This window comes from Nerophis lumbriciformis, linkage group LG01 (genome assembly GCF_033978685.3).
Source record: "Nerophis lumbriciformis linkage group LG01, RoL_Nlum_v2.1, whole genome shotgun sequence".
Lineage (NCBI taxonomy): Eukaryota > Metazoa > Chordata > Actinopteri > Syngnathiformes > Syngnathidae > Nerophis > Nerophis lumbriciformis.
Window position 1 is genome coordinate 44,660,013 of NC_084548.2, and position 21,711 is coordinate 44,681,723.

Below are 21,711 nucleotides of genomic sequence, written 5' to 3' on the forward strand. Positions count from 1 at the left end.
TAAGTGTGGTATACTCTTCTTGTTGCATTATTTGTTTTTGACTTTATTTAATGTTTGGCGCAAACAGACTGGAGCTGGGGGGAAAGGAAAGAAGAAGAAAAAAGGGGGCATCATGGGGACAAGAAACAGAGCGACAACCAAAACGACAGAACTAGATACAATATATGCAAATATGATACCAGTATTCTTAAAAAAAATGTTTAGTGAAGTACGATAACACTGTATAGACCAGGGGTCGGCAACCCGCGGCTCTAGAGCCGCATGCAGCTTTTTCTAAAATGTATGAAAAATGGAAAAAGATGAGGGGAAAAAAATATATTTTTTGTTTTAATATGGTTTCTGTAGGAGGACAAACATGACACAAACCTCCCTAATTGTTATAAAGCACACTGTTTATATTAAACATGCTTCACTGATTCGAGTATTTGGCGAGCACCGTTTTGTCCTACTAATTTTGGCGGTCCCTGAACTCACCGTAGTTTGTTTACATGGAACATTTCTCCGACTTTCTAGGACGTGTTTTATGCCACTTCTTTTTCTGCCTCATTTTGTCCACCAAACTTTTAACGTTGTGCATGAATGCACAAAGGTGAGTTTTGTTGATGTTATTGACTTGTGTGGAGTGCTAATCAGACATATTTGGTCACTGCATGACTGCAAGCTAATCGATGCTAACATGCTATTTAGGCTAGCTATATGTACATATTGCATCATTATGCCTCATTTGTAGGTATATGTGAGCTCATTTAGTTTCCTTTAAGTCCTCTTAATTCAATATATATCTCATGACACACTATCTGTATGTAATATGGCTTTTAATTTTTTTTGCGGCTCCAGACAGATTTGTTTTTGTATTTTTGGTCCAATATGGCTCTTTCAACATTTTGGGTTGCCGACCCCTGGTATAGACAATGAACATTGTTACACTATAATTTGAATAATAGTAATAGTAATAAGTTTCAACATTACTGTCATTTCAAATGTAACAATATATAAATTAGATAAATAATTGGATTATTAAAAAAAGCCGCAGACTACAGTATTACGTTATAAATCAAGCCTAGTGGTGTGATGTGTATCTGTATGCATGAGTGTACATATGTATGTATGTTTATTTGGGGATTACATACTTTCCACCATGGGCCGCATAACCAAAAGTCAAACTATGCTGAGGCTATTTTGATATTTTATTTTATTTTGTAGAAGAAGGAAAAAAATGCTACATTGCATATAGTTAAAGACAAAACTTAGTGTCAGCGTTGTGTTGTAAGTCACACAGGGTACTTTTATTATGAGGCCCATTTGTGATCTGCAGCTCGAGTTTTGTTGGCCCGCAACATATTCTCGGAAAAAAAACAAAAAAAGATGTAATCACAAAAAGTTTAAATTGTTAAAACACTAATAATAATATAGTGTGTCACTTATAATGATATATGTTAATTTTTAGCATTTTATTCCTACAAAATAAAATACCAAAATGGTGACTTCTCAAAGTTTGGACACCCCTGAGTTATTAGTGTACATTTTTTTCTCATTATATCACATCTTCTTGCTTACATTTTTACTCTTGTTTTTTTTTTACGACAACATGTTGCGGGCCAACAAAACTCGAGCTGCGGGCAGCAAATAGCCCCCGCACTTCACCTAGGACACCACTGATCTAATCGTTTCACCAAGTGAGGAGGTGGGCCGAGTTTCTTCAAAAGAGTTGTTCAACCAGATTCCAGTGTCAATTTGAAGACTTAAGAACAAGCACAGGTGTGAAACAACATCCATTGTAAAGCTCAGAGAGAAAAAGAGAGTGCATCTGTTTGGGTTGACGTGTGAGAAGCCAGGATGAAACGTATCCAAAAATTGAAGAATCCGTTTTTAGAACTTCCAGACAAGACCTCATCCGGCATGCGTCAGCAAGTATGTTTCCTAATATGGGGATGATTTTTACAGAAAGTCTAACCAAACAATTTTCATTGACCTCCTCTCTGTTTTGGAAAGTCTTCAGGTGGGATTTCTCTGACCAGGAAGTTGTGTTTTGCTGCTGGAGGTGTCCCATATCAGCTCACCTCTGTGGCCATTAGTGTCTCACTACAGATCTTTCTACTGGACGTTGCACAGGTAAAAAAAACAACAACATTAAAATTACAACCACAAAAGTTAACATACTGGTATATAAATCATAGTGGTGTCCCGATATAACTTTCACTTTCAATGCCATACCGATATCGGAGCCCTGAGTATTGGCGGATATCAATCAGCTACGTTATCAGTACAAATCATACATACTTTTATTTTGTATTGTGCAATAGTAAAAAAGGTTTGATCAAGTGAAATTACTTCATCAGAGATCAACGAAAAACATTAACCTATTTATTATTAATCAGCTGGAATGGACTTATGCTGTCTTTAAGTTGAAGAGGAGTGGTAATTTGTTTTTTGGCAACAGTCAGTGGCCACAGTGATTAAGTTAAGCTATTTTGCAGTAAGTTGAATGATGCAGACACATTTGTTAATGGATACTTTCTAATACTTGGAAACAGTGTACATGTAAGTAATATGCAAGTAAGTACAATTATTTGATACTTGTCAGCACGGTGGAGGAGGGGTTAGTGCATCTGCCTCACAATACGAAGGTCCTGAGTAGTCTTGGGTTCAATCCCGGGCTCGGGATCTTTCTGTGTGGAGTTTGCATGTTCTCCCCGTGACTGCGTGGGTTCCCTCCGGGTACTCCGGCTTCCTCCCACCTCCAAAGACATGCACCTGGGGATAAGTTGATTGGCAACACTAAATTGGCCCTAGTGTGTGAATGTGAGTGTGAATGTTGTCTGTCTATCTGTGTTGGCCCTGCGATGAGGTGGCGACTTGTCCAGGTTGTACCCCGCCTTCCGCCCGATTGTAGCTGAGATAGGCTCCAGCGCCCCCCGCGACCCCAAAGGGAATAAGCGGTAGAAAATGGATGGATGGATGGAATTATTTGATACTTGTCAGCACGGTAGAAGAGGGGTTAGTGCATCTGCCTCACATTACGAAGGTCCTGAGTAGTCCTGAGTTCAATCCCGGGCTCGGGATCTTTCTGTGTGGAGTTTACATGTTCTCCCCGTGACTGCGTGGGTTCTCACCGGGTACTCCGGCTTCCTCCCACCTCCAAAGACACGCACCTGGGGATAGGTTGATTGGCAACACTAAATTGGCCCTAGTGTGTGAATGTGAGTGTGAATGTTGTCTGTCTATCTGTGTTGGCCCTGCGATGAGGTGGCGACTTGTCCAGTGTACACTGCCTTCCGCCCGATTGTAGCTGAAAAAGGCTCCAGCGACCCCAAAAGGGACAAGCGGTAGAAAATGGATGGATGTTCGTATTGACATATGTGATGTTTCACACTGCAGTATTGTTTAATTTATAGCACTTATAACTAGGGATGTCCGATAATGGCTTTTTGCCGATATCCGATATTCCGATATTGTCCAAGTCTTTAATTACCGATGCCGATATCAACCGATACTGATATATACAGCCGTGGAATTAACACATTATTATGCCTAATTTGGACAACCAGATATGGTGAAGATAAGGTCCTTTTTAAAAAAAATTATAAAATAAGATAAATAAATTAAAAACATTTTCTTGAATAAAAAAGAAAGTAAAACAATATAAAAACAGTTACCTAGAAACTAGTAATTAATGAAAATGAGTCAAATTAACTGTTAAAGGTTAGTACTATTAGTGGACCAGCAGCACGCACAATCATGTGTGCTTACGGACTGTATCCCTTGCAGACTGTATTGATATATATTGATATATAATGTAGAAACCAGAATATTAATAACAGAAAGAAACAACCCTTTTGTGTGAATGAGTGTAAATGGGGGAGGGAGGTTTTTTGGGTTGGTGCACTAATTGTAAGTGTATCTTGTGTTTTTTATGTTGATTTAATAAAAAAAAACAAAAAAAAAACGATCCCGATAATAAAAAATTGATACCGATAATTTCCGATATTACATTTTAAAGCATTTATCGGCCGATAATATCGGCCTGCCGACATCTCTACTTATTACCAATGTTCCCTCTAATTTTTCATGTGTGTGAGCAAACGCAAAAACTCCCTGAGCATTCAGTGGAGCCCATGTGAGCAACATCAGACGTGCACACTGTGGCTACACCAGCAGCACACCTGTCCCAAACCTGACTAAATAACAAGTTAAATCTCCATCCATCCATCCATTTTCTACCGCTTGTCCCTTTCGGTGTGGCAGGGGGTGCTGGAGCCTATCTCAGCTGCATTGGGGCGGAAGGCGGGGTACACCCTGGACAAGTCCCCACCTCATCGCAGGGCCAACACAGATAGACAGACAACATTCTCTTATTATTATAATCAAATGACAGCAGTCATTTCCATGAGGTTATTTTCTATTATAAGTGTTTAGGCCCACTTACAATGACAATAACAAAAAATATTGTTTTTCATGAACTGTGTACTTGTATTGTTTGTCTGGGTGGAGATCCTGCTTTGGAAATAATTTGTACCCCTTTCAGACATTGCATTTAGTTCCCATTAAAACATTCACATGTTGCACAATGAGATGTAAGCAGGGGATCATCTGTACATTCCTGCAACTTCCTGTTTGTAAAAAATATATTTTTATTAGTATTTATTTAATATACTAACAGCATTGCATGATTAATATTTATCAATTAAGATTCCTCATAAATGACACTAGAATAAGCACACATTTGATTGGTAAATCATAGTGTAACGACCTGGAATTACACTTTATGTGTGGTGTTGGAGTTGTCCAACTTTTTGTGTGGCTGTAAACGCATCACTGGCTAAGTGCCATATGTGCATGTGTTGGCGCAAGTGAGAAAGAGCGAGCGGCTGCTGTTGATATAACAAAGTAGCTTTTGGTCTGGTTTGTACTGCAGAAAATGGCTAGTTTTGCTAGATATAATTTTTTTTACTAATGTTTTGGTGATGTGTTTATGGCCGGCAATAAAGAGTTTTGCTCAGTAAAGTGATGGATGGAATTCATGTCCTCAAAGCGTCTCGACAGACGTTACAATATTTGAACAATGATGACGAAAACTGTTTTGTCTGTCGTGTCTATGTGTCAAATTGTTATGCGCTTATTTTTTTATTTGATTTTGTGCGTGGCATAGATTTGCCGTGCGCAGAGGACGCTTGAGCAGTGCGCAATTGCACAGGCGCGCACCTTAGAGGGAACGTTGCTTATTACGTATGTCTAGCTTGTGTACTATTGTGTGCTTAGTTGTTGTGTAGATGCAAGCTCCTAGAGGCCTATAGCCCACCATGTTTTTGTAAATGACTTTACTAAAATACAAGAACAAAGATGAGGTGGTTCGGGCATCTGGTCAGGATGCCACCTGAACGCCTCCCTAGGGAGGTGTTTAGGGCACGTTCAACCGGTAGGAGGCCACGGGGAAGACCCAGGACACGTTGGGAAGACTATGTCTCCCGGCTGGTCTGGGAACGCCTCGGGATCCCCCGGGAAGAGCTGGACGAAGTGGCTGGGCAGAGGGAAGTCTGGGCTTCCCTGCTTAGGCTGCTGCCCCCACGACCCAACCTCGGATAAGCGGAAGAAGATGGATGACAAGAAAAAAGCAACTTTGTGTGCTTATTGGACATTTAGATGTTAACTGGCTGTCCAACTTTGCACAAGCAAACACACTGCAGAACTGCTTTTATCAAAGTTCATCTGAGAATTTAGATGCAAGCCGATATTATTTGATAGTCATTGCTGCTTTGATACAGTTATTGTATTGTATTGTGTACTGCAGGGGTGCTCACACTTTTTCTGCAGGCGAGCTACTTTTCAATTGATCAAGTCGTGGGGATCTACCTCATTCATATATATAATTTATATTTACTTATTTATGAAATATAAGTTTTTGTTAATACGTTAAAGGTGTTTAATGATAATGCAAGCATGTTTAACACATATAGTTAATATTGTTAATAAATTAAAGGTGTTTAATGATAATGCAATCATGTTTAACACATAGTTAATATTGTTAATAAATTAAAGGTGTTTAATGATAATACAAGTATGTTTAATACATATAGTTAATATTGTTAACAAGTTAAAGGTGTTTAAAGATAATGCAAGCATGTTTAATACATATAGTTAATATTGTTAACAAGTTAAAGGTGTTTAATGATAATACAAGTATGTTTAATACATATAATAATAATAATAATAATAATAATAATAACTGGGATTTATATAGCGCTTTTCTAAGTACCCAAAGTCGCTTTACATGTAGAACCCATCAATCATTCACACCTGGTGGTGGTAAGCTACTTTCATAGCCACAGCTGCCCTGGGGTAGACTGACGGATATAGTTAATATTATAGTTAATATTATAGTAATAATATAGTTAATATTATTAATAAGTTAAAGGTGTTTAAAGATAATACAAGCATGTTTAACACATAGTTAATATTGTTAACAAGTTAAAGGTGTTTAATGATAATACAAGCATGTTTAACACATATAGTTAATATTGTTAATAAGTTAAAGGTGTTTAAAGATAATGCAAGCATGTTAAACACATATAGTTAATATTGTTAACACATTAAGGTGTTTAAAGATAATACAGGCATGTTTAACACATATAGATTCCTTTCTTTCATGAAGACAAGAATATAAGTTGGTGTATTACCTGATTCTGATGACTTGCATTGATTGGAATCAGACAGTCGTGCTAAAAACGTCCGCATTTTCGAATGGAGGAGAAAAAAGTCCTCCTTTCTGTCCAATACCACATGAAAGTGTTGGTTTTTGGCATCTTATTTGTCCAGCTTCCGTACTCCTTTGTATACACTTTACAAGAAATACATTGTCGGCAAACTCCGTAGATTGCCAGCTTTCTGAGACTCTTGTTTTGTTAGCGCAACTGTGCAACTGTGCAGTCGGTCTTTGGAGTTTTGACGACAGGTACGGCGCCAGAGTCTGTTGAAATAAAGTGTTTCTCGCCTTCCAGTCGGTAATTTTAATGAGCTGGCAGCAGCCAGCGTCATCTCAGAAGACCCTCGGGTGCCGTGAATGTCAATCAAGTGACGAAAGTGACGTCATACTGAAGATTTATGATCGCTCATTTTTAGGACTATTTTTTTAATGCCTCGCTGGTGATCGACTGACACACCCTCCGAGATCGACTGGTAGCTCGCGATCGACGTAATGAGCACCCCTGGTGTACTGTAATGCAGTGTTTCTTAACCATAGGGGCCCGAGCGCCCCCTACAGGTTCACCCAAAAATATCTGTTTCTCAGCTGCAGTCTGTATGGGTTGCAACGGTACTAAGTTGTAATACACCTTTTCACCACTTGTGGCAGTAATGACAAACTCAACCAAGAATACATTTGGAGCTAAAGTCATAGAGAAGCTTCATAATCGAAAGAATTATGAATAAAGTATTGAAGCTGTATTTTCATATACACTTAGATGTTATTGACAGTTTATTTGAGAAACATATACTATAACTATTAATTACCATTATTTTAGTCAGAATGTATTTATATTACTATTATTATTTATTTTAGCCCTGTGTAATTGTATGTCAATTAATTTCTCAGCAGTTTTTATGAGTTCCTTCTTTTGCAGTATATTTGACTTCTACATCATTGACTGGTCACATGAGCATCAAACAATAACATTTGCAGATATATAGTGCTCATTGAACCAAACATATCTGGACCGACAACTGACTACGTGAAATAGCCCACAGTTCTTCTTGTGGTGGCCTTCTCCTAGCTGGAGGCCTTCTCCACCTCCATGGTTCTGTTGGTGAGTCGGGTCTGGGATGCAGTGACTGACCCTCTGGTCGGATACCTGGTGAGCCGCAGCAAGCGTACGCCGATCGGTAAACTCACTCCATGGTGGGCACAGATCAAGCGGCATCTTTGCATGACCAGAGCGTTGAAGTGATAGATGCATGTTTGTCCTACACAGGCTGGTTCTTTCCACGCCATTTGGTGTTCTGTCTTACGTGCTGCTGTGGTTTGTTCCCCAAGTTAAGACGTCTCTCAAGACGACGTGGTTTGTTGCAGCTGCCTGCCTGTTTGAGACCCTCATGAGTGTGAGACAGCCATCTCCTTGTCATCTATCTCTGCCCACTTACTCCGCCCACCCTCCATCACCTCCTCACCACACTTAGCTGTGTCACCATGGCTACCATTTCACACCATCTCTACCATTTGTGTGTCATGTTTTCTTTCCCATTATCGTTTTTTTCCAGGGCTACAATGTCCCCTATCTCTCTTTGAGTATGTTCCTGGGAGGAGACCAGAGAGACAGAGACTCTGCCACCGCCTACAGTAAAGACCCACTTAGAACTTGCAAACACATACACATACATATGGAGCCAAATCCAAAGCATGCTTCAATGCATGTTCTGTCTTCTCCTACTTGCAGGGATGAGCGTGGAGATGACAGCGATGCTGTTAGCATCCGTCATCCAGGGTCAAGTCGTGGCGGTGTACCATGCAGAAAAGCAGGAGGCCTGTGAGCAGCTAGAACAAGATGGACCCCCAAGTTTGTCTCCACCGCATGTTGCATCACCTCAAGCGACGGTAGACTAGAGCAGTGTTTTTCAACCACACGCTAGTGTGCCGTGAAATACAGTCTGGTGTGCCGTGGGAAATTATGTACTTTCACCTAATTGGGTTAAAAATATTTTTTACAAACCAGTAATTATAATTTTCAAATAATGTGCTCTAGTTGAGTGTCTGTACTGTCTAGAACTCGGCAGAGTAACCGTGTAATACTCTTCCATATCAGTAGGTGGCAGCCGGTAGCTAATTGCTTTGTAGATGTCGGGAACATGGTTTGTCGTGATCACAATATGCGGGAGGCAGCATGTAGGTAAAAAGGTATCTAACACTTAAACCAAAAATAAACAAAAGGCGAGTGCCGCTAAGAAAAGGCATTGAAGCTTAGGGATGGCTATGCAAAATGAAACTAAAACTGAACTGGCTGCAAAGTAAACAAAAACAGAATGCTGGACGACAGCAAAGACTTACAGCGTGTGGAGCAGACGGCGTCCACAAAGTACATCCGTACATGGCATGACAATCAACAATGTCCCCACAAAGAGGGATAGCGTCCGCACAACTTAAATAGTCTTGATTGCGAAAACAAAGCAGGTGCGGGGAATAAGAGTTCAAGGAAAACATGAAACTGCTACAGGAAAATACCAACAAAAGAGGAAAAGCCACCAAAGTAGGAGCGCAAGACAAGAACTAAAACACCACACACAGGACAACAGCAAAAAAGTCAAAATATGTCACAGCGTGATGTGACAGGTGGTGACGGTACACCTACTTTGAGACAAGAGCTACAGTGATGCATGGTTGGTTATGGTTTAAATTCATACCCAACAATTGCGAGAACGACTTTTTAATTGTCAATATCGGCTGCTGAGTTTCATTTTTCTAAGATTTCTGCTGGTTGTGTGCCTCAGAATTCTTTCAATAAAAAAAATGTGCCTTTGCTCAGAAAAGGTTGAAAAACACTGGACTAAAGGACACTCCCATCTGAGCAGTGGCCATTGTGTTGGGATAGTCACAGGGGTATATTGTTACACTGTAGTTTAGGGTCCTAAGCTTATTGTGGTTAGTGCGTGTAGTGTACTCACTAGAAATGTGACGTTCGCCCAACGAGTCGAGTCTTTTAAACGGCTCTTTCAAGTGAGCGACGGGAACCGATTCGCAGTTGTTTGTTTTGGAGCCATTTTTAAGCCATCTGATTGGACTGGAGTAACTGAAAAAAAACTCTACAAAATGAGCCAAAGCCAAAAGAAACATAGCAACATTTGGATGCACTTTTCTGGTTCATTGTTTTTGGTATGCATTTGTTTAGTAGCCTAGTTTAGGTGTACACATACCACAATTATGAATTCATATTAATTTGCTGTGCTCATTTTTATTTTTGTTTTATTTATGTTGTGATGCATTGATATATTTGTAGGGTATTTTTTTCCCCTATATTTTTTAAATATGCTTGCGTGGAACATTTTCCACTAGAGTTGATTGCATGGAGGTTATTTCTGTATAGTTTTTATTGAGTCACCAAGTTTCTTAGGTGAGAAAAAATTCCAAATAATGATGTCAAAGCATGGCGATAAGGAATGTTCACAATGAAAATTACCCAGATGAAATTATAATTCAAGAGAATATTTCCCACAGATAGATTATACATTGGTGGAAATGTGAATTAATCACGTTCAAATCGTATCTTATATCTGTTAGCAATGATTATTTCATTGATAAGAAGAAATAAACAAATAAAATAAAAACTCACGGTCAAAATCCATCTCTAGTAGTCACAAACTGAAGTTGATGGAATCAAATAACTGTGAAAAATAAACCCACAACAGCTAAACAATATAAATGCAGAGCATGATTCAGCATATCAAGACATTCATTATGAATGTGACTTTGTGGCAACAGTTTGGGGAAGGCTCTTTTTTTCCCCCAGCATTACTGTGCCCCAGTGCGCAAACCGTGGTCTTGGAAACAACTTTAGGATGAATTAGAACAAAGTTAACAAATGCCCCAATGTTAAGTTCTGCTCTTGGCCCTGCGTGCACTAATGTGTTGAGTGAGAAATTTCAAGTCAATCCGATTTACGGTGTCCAACTTTGTGGTGTAATATCAGTGGTGTATTTGTGACAAAAATAGCAACACAGTAGAAGTGCATGTTTTGACAAATGTTCACCCTTTTGGACACAGTTGTGCCTTTTATATGGAGCACGGACCTCCTGTGTGCACACTGTAATCAGCTATATCTACTTGTATTTACAGTGCATGATATACTTTGACTGATACTGTAGTGTACCCATGTTAAAGTTACACTTTGTATTATATCCCCCACAGCAAAAGGCTTTCCTGACCTCCGCTATGGTTATTGGAGGGCTGTTTTTCATCTGTAGCCTTGTTCTCTTTTTGGGAGTGAAAGAGCAGCAGGGTGAGGTGTTCCTTTATCAACCTATTATTATAATTACAACACAAAGGATATGGATCATGTCACATTATGAAGAGAAAGTGATGTCGAGAGGAGCTTCTTTCGTAAATACTCCAAATGAACACATTTATTTGGTTACCGGTAACTGTTAAGTCTTCTTCAAGTTCTCCAGTTCCGTGGGCTATAGTAACCAGTAATTAGCAACGGGTCACTAAACATAGGGCTTACAGGTGTGGCTGTAGGCAACCTAGTGATGTAGTTCTTTACTAACTCAACAAAATGGCAATAGTGTGAGTAGCTGTTGATGTGAAACACATGCTTGTTACACTTGCTATACTGTTATTGACAAATAACTCATCACTCGTATTCTTGCTTGCTTCTTCACAATATTGCAACATTGGTTCTGTTGCTGTGTTGTGCAATATTCTTGCTGATAAATGGTCATGTGGTCAAAGAAAAAATAGCACATAATATAAATAGTTTAAAATTTCCAAAATAACAGTTTCTCTCTAATTATCACATGCTTGCAGTACCACCCTGTCCCCAATTGGGTTTAGGTAAATACATCCCCCTGCTATAATTACTGCATTCTTGGCAGGGTTTTTTATAGCAAGGACCGTGTATATAAATTGAAGGATGCTAGGGACACTTTGATACATGTTGTACATTAAAGATACTAAAACCTATACAATGTAGGTAACCGGTGTCAAACTCAAGGCCCGGGGGCCAGATCTGGTCTCCTATGTCAGTGGTTCTCAATCTTTTTCCAGTGATGTACCCCCTGTGAACATTTTTTTTATTCAAAGTACCCCCTAATAAGAGAGCAAAACATTTTTGGTTGAAAAAAAGAGATAAAGGAGTAAAATACAGCACTTTGTCATCAGTTGCTGTTTTATTAAATTGTATAACAGTTCAAAATATTGCTCATTTGTAGTGGTCTTTCTTGAACTATTTGGAAAAAAAGATATAAAAATAACTAAAAACTTGTTGAAAAATAAACAAGTGATTCAATTATAAATAAATATTTCTACACATCAACTTAAAGTGCCCTCTTTGGGGATTGTAATAGAGATCCATCTGGATTCATGAACTTAATTCTAAACATTTCTTCACAAAAAAATAAATCTTAAACATCAATATTTATGGAACATGTCCACAAAAAATCCAGCTGTCAACACTAAATATTGCATTGTTGCATTTCTTTTCACAGTTCTTTTTGACAGACATTTTAGTGAGGGTCAAACCATCATGGCATGAGGGGGAACTCTGGGTTTATGGTAATGAATGGAATAGCCTACTTGATTTGATGTACAGTTTATGAACTTACATTAATATTTTGTTGAAGTATTCTTCAATAAATATATTTATAAATGATTTTTGAATTGTTGCTATTTTTAGAATATTTAAAAAAAAATCTCACGTACCCCTTGGCATACCTTTAAGTACCCTCAAGGGTACGCGTACCCCCATTTGAGAACCACTGTCCTATGTCATTTTATGTGGTCTGCGAAAGGCTGGAAATAATAAAGCATTTTCTGACTAAATGTATTTGAAAGTCGTACTGCATGCAATTGCACATGTTCTACACTTTAATATTACCTGATCATGCGACAAGATTGCACATGTTCTACACTTTAATATTACCTGATCATGCAACAAGATGTTACAAGCATTTTATTTTTGGTTAGCACAAATAAATACTTGAATATCTGCTTGTCACATTGACTTACCATTTAAAAGCAAGATATCCATCAATGGCTTAGTAAAAAATATAATCATCAAAAACAGTTGCCTGTGCAACTTGTGTAACAAGACTATCATTAATGCACTGTTACAAGCGGCCTTCAAAATTGTGATGTGGCCCTGATATTGTAGATCTTTGAATATATGCTAAACTATCTGAACAAACCATCCACATCTGAGTGGTGTTACAGGTACAAAAAAAGGTCAATTTTACAGTAAAAAAAACTGGCAGCTCAGCTGACGGAATTTTATCGTAAGATTTATAGTAGCTTTTACACCGAATTTCTGTAAATTAAAAAACAGTAGCACTGTTAAAATTCTGCCTTCTGAGCTGCCATTTCCCCCCATAAAATATATGGTCATTGTTTTTACACTGCATTACTGTAAATGGAAAAAGAGTACCACTTTTATTTTTAGAGTAAAATTCTAGCGACTGAGCTGCCATATTTTAGCCTAAAATCGACTGACTTTGTCTTACAGTGTAACAAAGCAAATTAGTGTAACATATAATCTATATTTATTAGTAGTAGTAGTAGTAGTATTAAATATATTTAATTTATAATTATTATTATTGATTAATATTATTCTTCTAACTAAATAACTTCTACTAAAACCTTTTTGAGGACTTTAGCCATTTCTTGCAAGAAATGTATACACATGTTACATTTTGATGTAATGTTCTGATCCAATCTTGTCTTTTTTAATATGTCGCAGGCCAAACAAAAAAGGGTGGCGGGCCCCTGGTTTATGGCGTTTTTTTGTCATATTTCATTGCAGGCCCCGTGAGCTCCAGTGACAAAATACGGCCATCTTTTACAAACTCACTGAAGATGCTGATCTGTCACATTGCTTACCGACGTCTGGTGCTCGGATTTGTGTTCAGCGCTTTTGCATTTCAGGTGCACCTTATTTTCTGAAGAAACATGCAAATATTTGGCATAATTCTCTGGTTTTGCTGTGCATTTCTGTTGCATTTTTCTAAATGTTTTTGTTCATTCAAGTATCAGACTTCTGCATGTTTGTTTTCTTAGACATCCTTGGGAAATTTTGCCCTGTTTTGCAGTCATGCGGCGAATCTCGGAGATCAATTCCAACACCTCCTACTGGTTTTACTGGTGAGTATTTCTAGTTTGAAATAATTCTTATTTAATTTGACTGCACAGGAGAACTTTACTTTTTTGTGGAATTTTGCCCAGCATTCACAATCCTTATGTGAGAACAGAAAACACTTCTTTCTCTTTTCTGTGCATTTTGATTCGGAAAAAAAAAAACTGCTAACAATGCAGGTAATGGGGATACAATCTATTTTACCCATAAAGACTTCTTAAAAACCATCCAACACTGTTTCATATACATGCTGGAAGTATTTATATTATGTAGTAACATATATACAGATACATGTGATAACATGTAATATTTACAGTATTTTGCTCATTTTAAGCTACCTCTACTGGCAGACTACATGAGAGCCTTGGAGCCTTGTCATGTAGTACTTTAGAACATAAAATTGTGACTTACAATGTCCTCTCACTGGGATGCCGACTGATGGGATGGTCGTATCTTTCTTGAGAGATGCTAAATTCAGAACAACCCTCACTACTCAGATTAGTTGTTTTTCTTTAGATTTAGAACGCAAAGAAAAGGGAAAGATATATGTGTTCTTGTCTCACAAGAATTGTAAATGATGGGCAAAATTCCAAAGATATCGTCTAAAACACACATTTTGCAGGTTTCTGCATCAGTAGCAGTTCCTCTATGGCAAGTGGTTCTCCTGAGAATTGGAAAAAAGGCCACGGTCTTCATCGGGTTCTCAGTAAGGAATGCCATCTAAAGCAGTGCTTCTTGACTAGTTTGTCGCAACCCACTGCCTGGTAGAGATGTGACGAGTCGGCTTGTACGGCTCTTTTAAAGGTGCCATATTTAGTAATGTGGCCAGACATGGTACTGCAATCACGGTCAAACTTCTGTAGTCCCCTCCCAATCTCCATGACTGAGGTTGCCAGATATGCAGCTGAATCCGAATCCTACTCCAAAGAACTTCAAATGGCAATCGACGAGTCCTACACTGTAGGTTTCTCTTGTTTATGCTTCTTGCAAGATGGTTTACTAAGTAATTATGACACATTTTACTGATGTCGATTAGCCAAATGTATTTGTAAAGTTACGCAGCAATATTTTCGTCGGGAGGCGGGACAGATTTTTGTCTTTACCCTGCTAAAATGTCTAGTTTGACCGCACGGACCACCATCGAAATAATGATATATAATAATATATAATTATAGATTATACATCGCATAGTCCTACTTTGATGGCAAGCCAAGGCCAACAGTAAAATTACCGCCACATTTTGTTCAGCATGACTCCATGTTGCATCCAACCTGACACACTGCATTCTCTTCCATGTACGCACATCACCATCTTTCAGTGCAGAGTGCAATTCTATGAGCCAATACACGTTACGCATAAATCATATATCCTACTACCATGTCAATACACAAAGTAGAAAATCCTTACATGTAATGCATTATATTGTGTCAAGCAAATACCACCTCAAATGTGTTTGATGCACATACACTACCAGAAACCGCATTTAACCGTGCTAATGTTGGAACGCATTTCCTCAGCATATTGAGAACGAAATAGGCACTGACACTACCAATATCCACATAGGTTTTATTTGTCGAAAATATATTTTACCCTGTCAGTTGGATGACACATGGACATATAGGCTAACGGACATTTATTTCCCCCGTGAGCTTGTATGTCGAAGTGTCATTGACCGGGCTAGCATGCTAAGCTACACTAGTGTGATGGTGCTTCACTCCTAAGCATGCTAGCAACATACTAGCTTTGTTAGACAATGTCATATATGGTATTGGACAATATAGTTTACATACAAAATGTCCGTTTCCATTTATTACAAGTAATAAGAAAATGTAAAAGCCTTACTTACCTATCAAAGAGGAAATGAGCAAGTTTGACGTCAGATGAAAACATATTTTCCGCCTTCAATCGTCTCCATCTTTCAAAGGCATCCCCGATACAATTCCTCATTTTGTTCCTGGCTTTGTCATGAATAAGTTGAGAATCGTAACGACGCCTTTTAGATTTACTAAGGTCTGACATGTTTAGTAACTTTACCAGTGGCAGTAGGTTGACAAAGAGGGCGGTGCGTAACTGGTAACCTGGATGTGATACACTCACGTACTTTCTAATTGGTTAAACAGTGGAGGGCGGGGCATCCAAATGAAAACAGGGGCTGTAATTCTAATTTTGAAATGAGCATATCCTGGCTGAACTACCGTTATCAGTTATAGAAGTATTCGAAAAGAACATGATTTATTAATGCCTTTTGACATATACGGGCCATTTAATGATGACCGGACATGAAATTATTACATATGGCTCCTTTAAGTGAACAATGAAAAACAGTTCGCAGAGTCGTTCGTTTGGGAGCTGTTCCTGCTGGGGCATCGTGATAAATTCAAATTTGATCAAAAAGTTATTTGATTTCAGGAGTTCACTTAAGACAAAGAGACTGATTAAAGGGTCAGAAAGTATTTTAGTGTTAACTATGGAAGTATTATTGTAGCAAAACAATTTGCAAATGTGTATCTCAATCTGAGTGTGTGTAATCAGATTCATGTGTCCGCATTGTAATTTGTGTGTCTGTTTGGATTTGTGTGTGTAAAAAGAAGTCTCTATGCCCGTGTTTAACTGTGTAAAGCAGGAACCTTCGTTTTGTCCTGACTTTTGCTGCACTTGTACCGTGGCAGATCTGCACATGCAGCAATCTGTACGTGTAGAAAAGATTTGTCTCTAACTTCACCTTTGCTTTCGGAAGTTAGCTTCCCATTGAATAGTGGGTGATACTGGTAGTCGACACCAGACTGATACTTTTTACTTGAAATACTCACATCATTAAATAATTTGGTCACTACTGTACTGCAAAATAACGACAAAAACCACAACATTGTTTGAAACTGTTGACAAGGCAATACCGTACTTCTATTCTATATATTATATATACATCCATAATAACCTGATCAACACATGTCTTTTTTCATACAGCGACTGTTGCTATTAGTTTAAAATCACACATTGCACTGCTGAAGAGTTCCTGCTTCTCACAAAGTTTAACACGGACACAAATTTTTTATTTTTTTTACATACACAATAGTGAACACAGAAACACAAGTTAGAACACGGACACGCGGATTTGGTGACACACACAGAGATTGAGATATGCATTTGCTACAATATTACTTCCATAGTGAACCGTGTACATTACTACCTCAACTTACGAGCTTAATTGGGTATGTGGTGGAGCTCTTAACTCAAAACACTTTTTATCTCTAACCATTGTAATGGTAATGGTAATGGTCTGTATTGTCTCTTATTAAAATTAATTGAAATCATTTTAATTGGTGATTGTCCCCCCACCCCACCCCCAAAAGGCAGAATTTTAACATGTGACATGCCTTTTAAAAAGACAAAATTAACTTTTAGATAATTAATATTGTAAAAAAAATACAATAAATCGTACTACAAACAACTACAGTAGTTTTATGAAGTAATAATAAAGTACAACATTTACCTTGAAGAGTGGACTTCTTCAGTATCTCCTGCGAGCTGCTTCTCCATCAAAAAATCAGCAGCTTCTCCATATTTTCATGGATAAATGTCTGCCGTTTGGATATTATTTTAACATTCTGAGCTGAGGTTAGACTAATTTGTCTTCGGTATGGTGCAGAATAGAAATGATCCGCTCAAACTGCTTCACCAAGTTGGCTGCACGCTCTGTCATGTTTCCGATAATTTCCTATTTTAATTAAATGAATATCATCCGCTTCTCCTCCACACGGTCAAGTAATGGTGGGGATTCCATCCATCCATTTTCTACCGCTTGTCCCTTATGGGGTAGCGGGGGGTGCTGGAGCCTATCTCAGCTGCATTTGGGAGGAAGGCGGGGTACACCCTGGACAAGTCGGCACCTATTCTTGTAACTCAAATTTTTGCTCGCCACCTAAACCATAACAACTAGCCAATAGACTGCTCTTGTCTCAAAACAATCTTAAGTTGAGTTACGCTTACTGTAAATTAAGGTTTACCACTGTAGTTTTCAATACTATTTTGTTTTAGAAATGTTTCACATTTTACAATTACTGAATTTAGTGTTTTTTATTAGCAGTAAACTTTAATCTTCAAAATTACTAAGACCTTTGGAAGTTGATACTTGAAACACTCTGTGTTAGGGATGACTAATTTGGGTTACCGCTAAGGGTTCATAATGGGTCCTGCAGACAAACCAGTTTGGAACCACTGATCTAAAGACCGAAGAACACTGAGTTTCCTAAACTGTGCGTCCTATTTTTCTCTCAGCTATTCATCCCAGCATCAATCATAGTCGCCTGTGTCCCCAGCAACCTCCCTGTTTTCATGATAATGTGCGTCCTGATGGGATTCAGTGTGGCGACGATATTTTTGTTACCATGGTGAGTCAGCGTTCCACAGGAATACAAACTCCCCCGAAAGGCTGCTGTCACAGTTTGTCTGAGTCAGAACTCCACGCTGACAACATGACTCATCCACAGATTCTAGAGAGTGAAGATCAATCCAACTGCACTCTCCTCTTGAAGTGTTAAATGTCAGCTTTTTGTGTGTCTATGAGAGGTCCATGCTCCTTGATGTGGTTGAGGACTTTGCCTTAACGCATCCCTCCTGTAAAGACCTGGAGCCGCTGTTTTTCTCCTGCTACGCCTTCTGCAATAAGCTGGCAGGAGGCCTCGCCATTGGACTCTCCACCATGACTTTGCAGTGAGTCACTCCTCCATCCACTTCATGCACTTGGTATGTTTGTGGGCACCAATGCCGGACCACCCCTTTCTTTTATTGGCTGCTGCAGATTTGTTGGATACAGGGCTGGCGCGTGTCACCATGGCGACGGAGTGGTGACGGCTCTAATTGTGCTGTTTTCGCCTGTTCCCATCGCTCTACTGTTGATAGGGATGATGTTCTTTCGCTCCTATCCAATCAATGAGAGGCAAAGTCTGTCAAACCAAGAAGCGGCTACTGCACAGTGAGTGTGACGGGAACACTGACATGCCTTACGGCAGGGGTGTCCAAAGTGTGGCTCGCAGAATTTTTTGTAATGGCCCGCAAAAGTTGTTATTTTACAAGCTGATACTGATAACTCCTGCTTCTTTGGTATTGTTTTTTATATATAGATTTAACAGTAGTTTGTGCACATATTTCTTTGTGGCTGGATACGAGGAAGCTTCTTTAGCTGCAGGGATCTTGGTTTCAAAACACTATGGTAGCGATGCTGGCGTTCCAGTTGGCTGATAAGGTTTGATGTGTTGAGGTGCAATCTTTTTTTCCCTCCTTGCGAAATGTTTGCAGAACATTTGGTGCAAATAGCACGCGTAATGTCTTCCTCTGAAACAGTGAATGAGTTCTTTATGTTTCCAATGAGCTCAGGGGAAGTTTAGGACAGGCGGCCAGGAGAAAAGGAGCACAATCGGATTTATTGGTATGACATCATAATTCCTCATATCGGCCCGATTTCTACTAAAACTCAAAGCTGAAATGCAGGCTCTTTTTTTTATTTGAAAAAAAATCTATATATTGTGTTGGCTTTGAAACATATCCAAGGACCCCCACATCCTTAGATTTTTTTAGTGTGGGCCCTCAATGGAAAAAGTTTGGACACCCCTGCTTTAAAGTGACAGATCTAACCCAAATCTAACAAAATAAAAAGTGTTGTTGCCTGTATATGTTGTCTTTCTCCAAATGAGTTCATAATAATATTATTCTGGCATGTTTATGTATTGGTTTCTTCCCACAGTTTAACGGCTCCATCTTCATCATTCCAGCAAAGGGAAAATGCAGAGCAGTGTGCTGGTGTGACAACAATTTCACATCTTTTGCGCAAATCCAATTCATCACATGCACGTCCAGACACTCATGTTAGATTATCTGCCATATTCGTTGACTCAAATTGTACATCCTCAAAGAAGAGATCCAAAGTCTCTTGGGTGTAGCAAGTGTTTCACTATTTGGAATTAGTCTGATTAAAAGCTTACATAACAGAAAATAAATGGCAGTCGAAAGTTCTCTCAACCGGGTAAATCCTGTTGTATGTATTAATGGCAATGTTAAAAATGGCATTATTCTTGTGTTGATGGTAAATGTTTTCATGAACTTATCATTTATTATCTCATAATGTGACCTGACATATTTTTTACAATTATTCTGCTTCACTGATGGTATTGTTTTTGTAACAATGCTGTCTGAAATGTCCTGTGGATTTATGCTGCCTTCATTATGCCATGTAATGTCAGAAACGTATGCTCCATAGGACTGAAAGATAAAATCCAATAACACAAATTGATACGACTGACCTGACTTGATGAATGCTTTCTTCCCCCAAATTTCCTCTTGGAATGTGAGACAGAAACTATTTTGGGGACGACGTGGCGCGGTTGGGAGAGTGGCCGTGCCAGCAACCTGAGGGTTCCTGGTTCAATCCCCACCTTCTACCAACCTTGTCACGTCCGTTGTGTCTTTGAGCAATACACTTCACCCTTGCTCCTGATGGGTTGTGGTTAGCGCCTTGCATGGCAGCTCCCGCCATCAGTGTGTAAATGTGTGTGTGAATGGGTGAATGTCAAAATAGTGTCAAAGCGCTTTGAGTTCCTTTAAAAAAAAAAAAAAAAAGGTAGAAAAGCACTATACAAGTATAACCCATTTACCATTTACCAACCTTGTCACGTCCGTTGTGTCCTTGAGCAAGACACTTCACCCTTGCTCCTGATGGGTCGTGGTTAGCGCCTTGCATGGCAGCTCCTGCCTTTAGTGTGTGAATGGGTGAATGTGGCAATAGTGTCAAAGCGCTTTGAGTACCTTGAAGGTAAAAAAAGCGCTATACAATTACAACCCATTGACCATTTAAAAAAAAAAGAAATAATCGCTTCATTATGCAAAAGTTAAAAGTTAAAGTACCTATGATTGTCAAACACACACTAGGTGTGGTGAAATTAACCTCTGCATTTGACCCATCCCCTTGTCCACCCCCTGGGAGCAGTGAGCAGCAGCGGTGGCCGCGCCCGGGAATCATTTTGGTGATTTAACCCCAAATTCCAACCTTTGATGCTGACTGCCAAGCGGGGAGGTAATGGGTCCCATTTTTATAGTCTTTGGTATGACTCGGCCGGGGTTTGAACTCACAACCTACCGATCTCAGGGCACTAGGCCACTGAGGAACAATAATATACAACAATATCAATCATATCATCACATCAGTGACGTGCAATCAGGGGTGCCATCATGGAAAGAAAAAAAATGTAAAAAGAAAAAAAAATAATTAAATTGTTATCTGTATCCAGTGATTATACTATAAAGTTATTTTTCATTTAACTTCACCAGTTTTAGATTATTTTTATTCAAAATCGCTGAATTTTCACATTTGCCGTTCAAATACTGAAAAGAGACGGTGCGGTGATCAGCAGCCAGTTGAGGCACGTCACTCAGTTGAGCCTCACCATGGATTGCGCAATGACTCGGCTAACTGCTGGCCTGCTGTGCAGTGAGACCGTATTGCTATATGAATTATATTATACATTTCCATAGTTTAGTTAGCTGAGGTATATAATGTACAGTGTATTCTGTCAACAACTGTATGTGTGTAACGTATTTCTTGTGCTGAGCAATCATAAAACTGCTGCGAAGACACTGGGTGAGGCTCGCAGTAATCCCGCCTCCTGGTGGTAGAGGGCGCTAGTGATTCTAGAGATCGTTATTGCGACTACTCGGCTGCAGAATAAGTGACAACAAGCAGCAACAATTAGCAGCGATCGTTTATTTTTTCCTCTCGCCTGGACTATTAACATGGAGGATTACATATGTAAAATAAAACAATTTTCTTAACTGGACTTTCAATCGAAGCAGGAGGTAATATTTAAAGGAAGATCTCCATCGAGACAGCGAGACA

At 39.0% G+C, this 21,711-nt stretch overlaps 1 protein-coding gene across 1 annotated transcript; it reads left to right on the forward strand.

Moving 5' to 3' along the window:
* The first annotated feature begins 1,675 nt into the window (after nucleotides 1-1,675).
* Nucleotides 1,676-21,267, forward strand: LOC133621383 (sodium-dependent lysophosphatidylcholine symporter 1-like). Its single transcript, XM_061983423.2, has 14 exons — nucleotides 1,676-1,911; nucleotides 1,993-2,112; nucleotides 7,767-7,891; nucleotides 7,965-8,091; nucleotides 8,251-8,329; nucleotides 8,427-8,584; nucleotides 10,889-10,979; nucleotides 13,497-13,618; nucleotides 13,751-13,834; nucleotides 14,449-14,532; nucleotides 18,102-18,214; nucleotides 18,393-18,536; nucleotides 18,625-18,798; nucleotides 19,567-21,267. The coding sequence occupies exons 1-14, from the start codon at nucleotides 1,837-1,839 to the stop codon at nucleotides 19,760-19,762; spliced, it is 1,692 nt and encodes a 563-aa protein (XP_061839407.2). The 5' UTR covers nucleotides 1,676-1,836; the 3' UTR covers nucleotides 19,763-21,267.
* The last annotated feature ends 444 nt before the right edge of the window (nucleotides 21,268-21,711 follow it).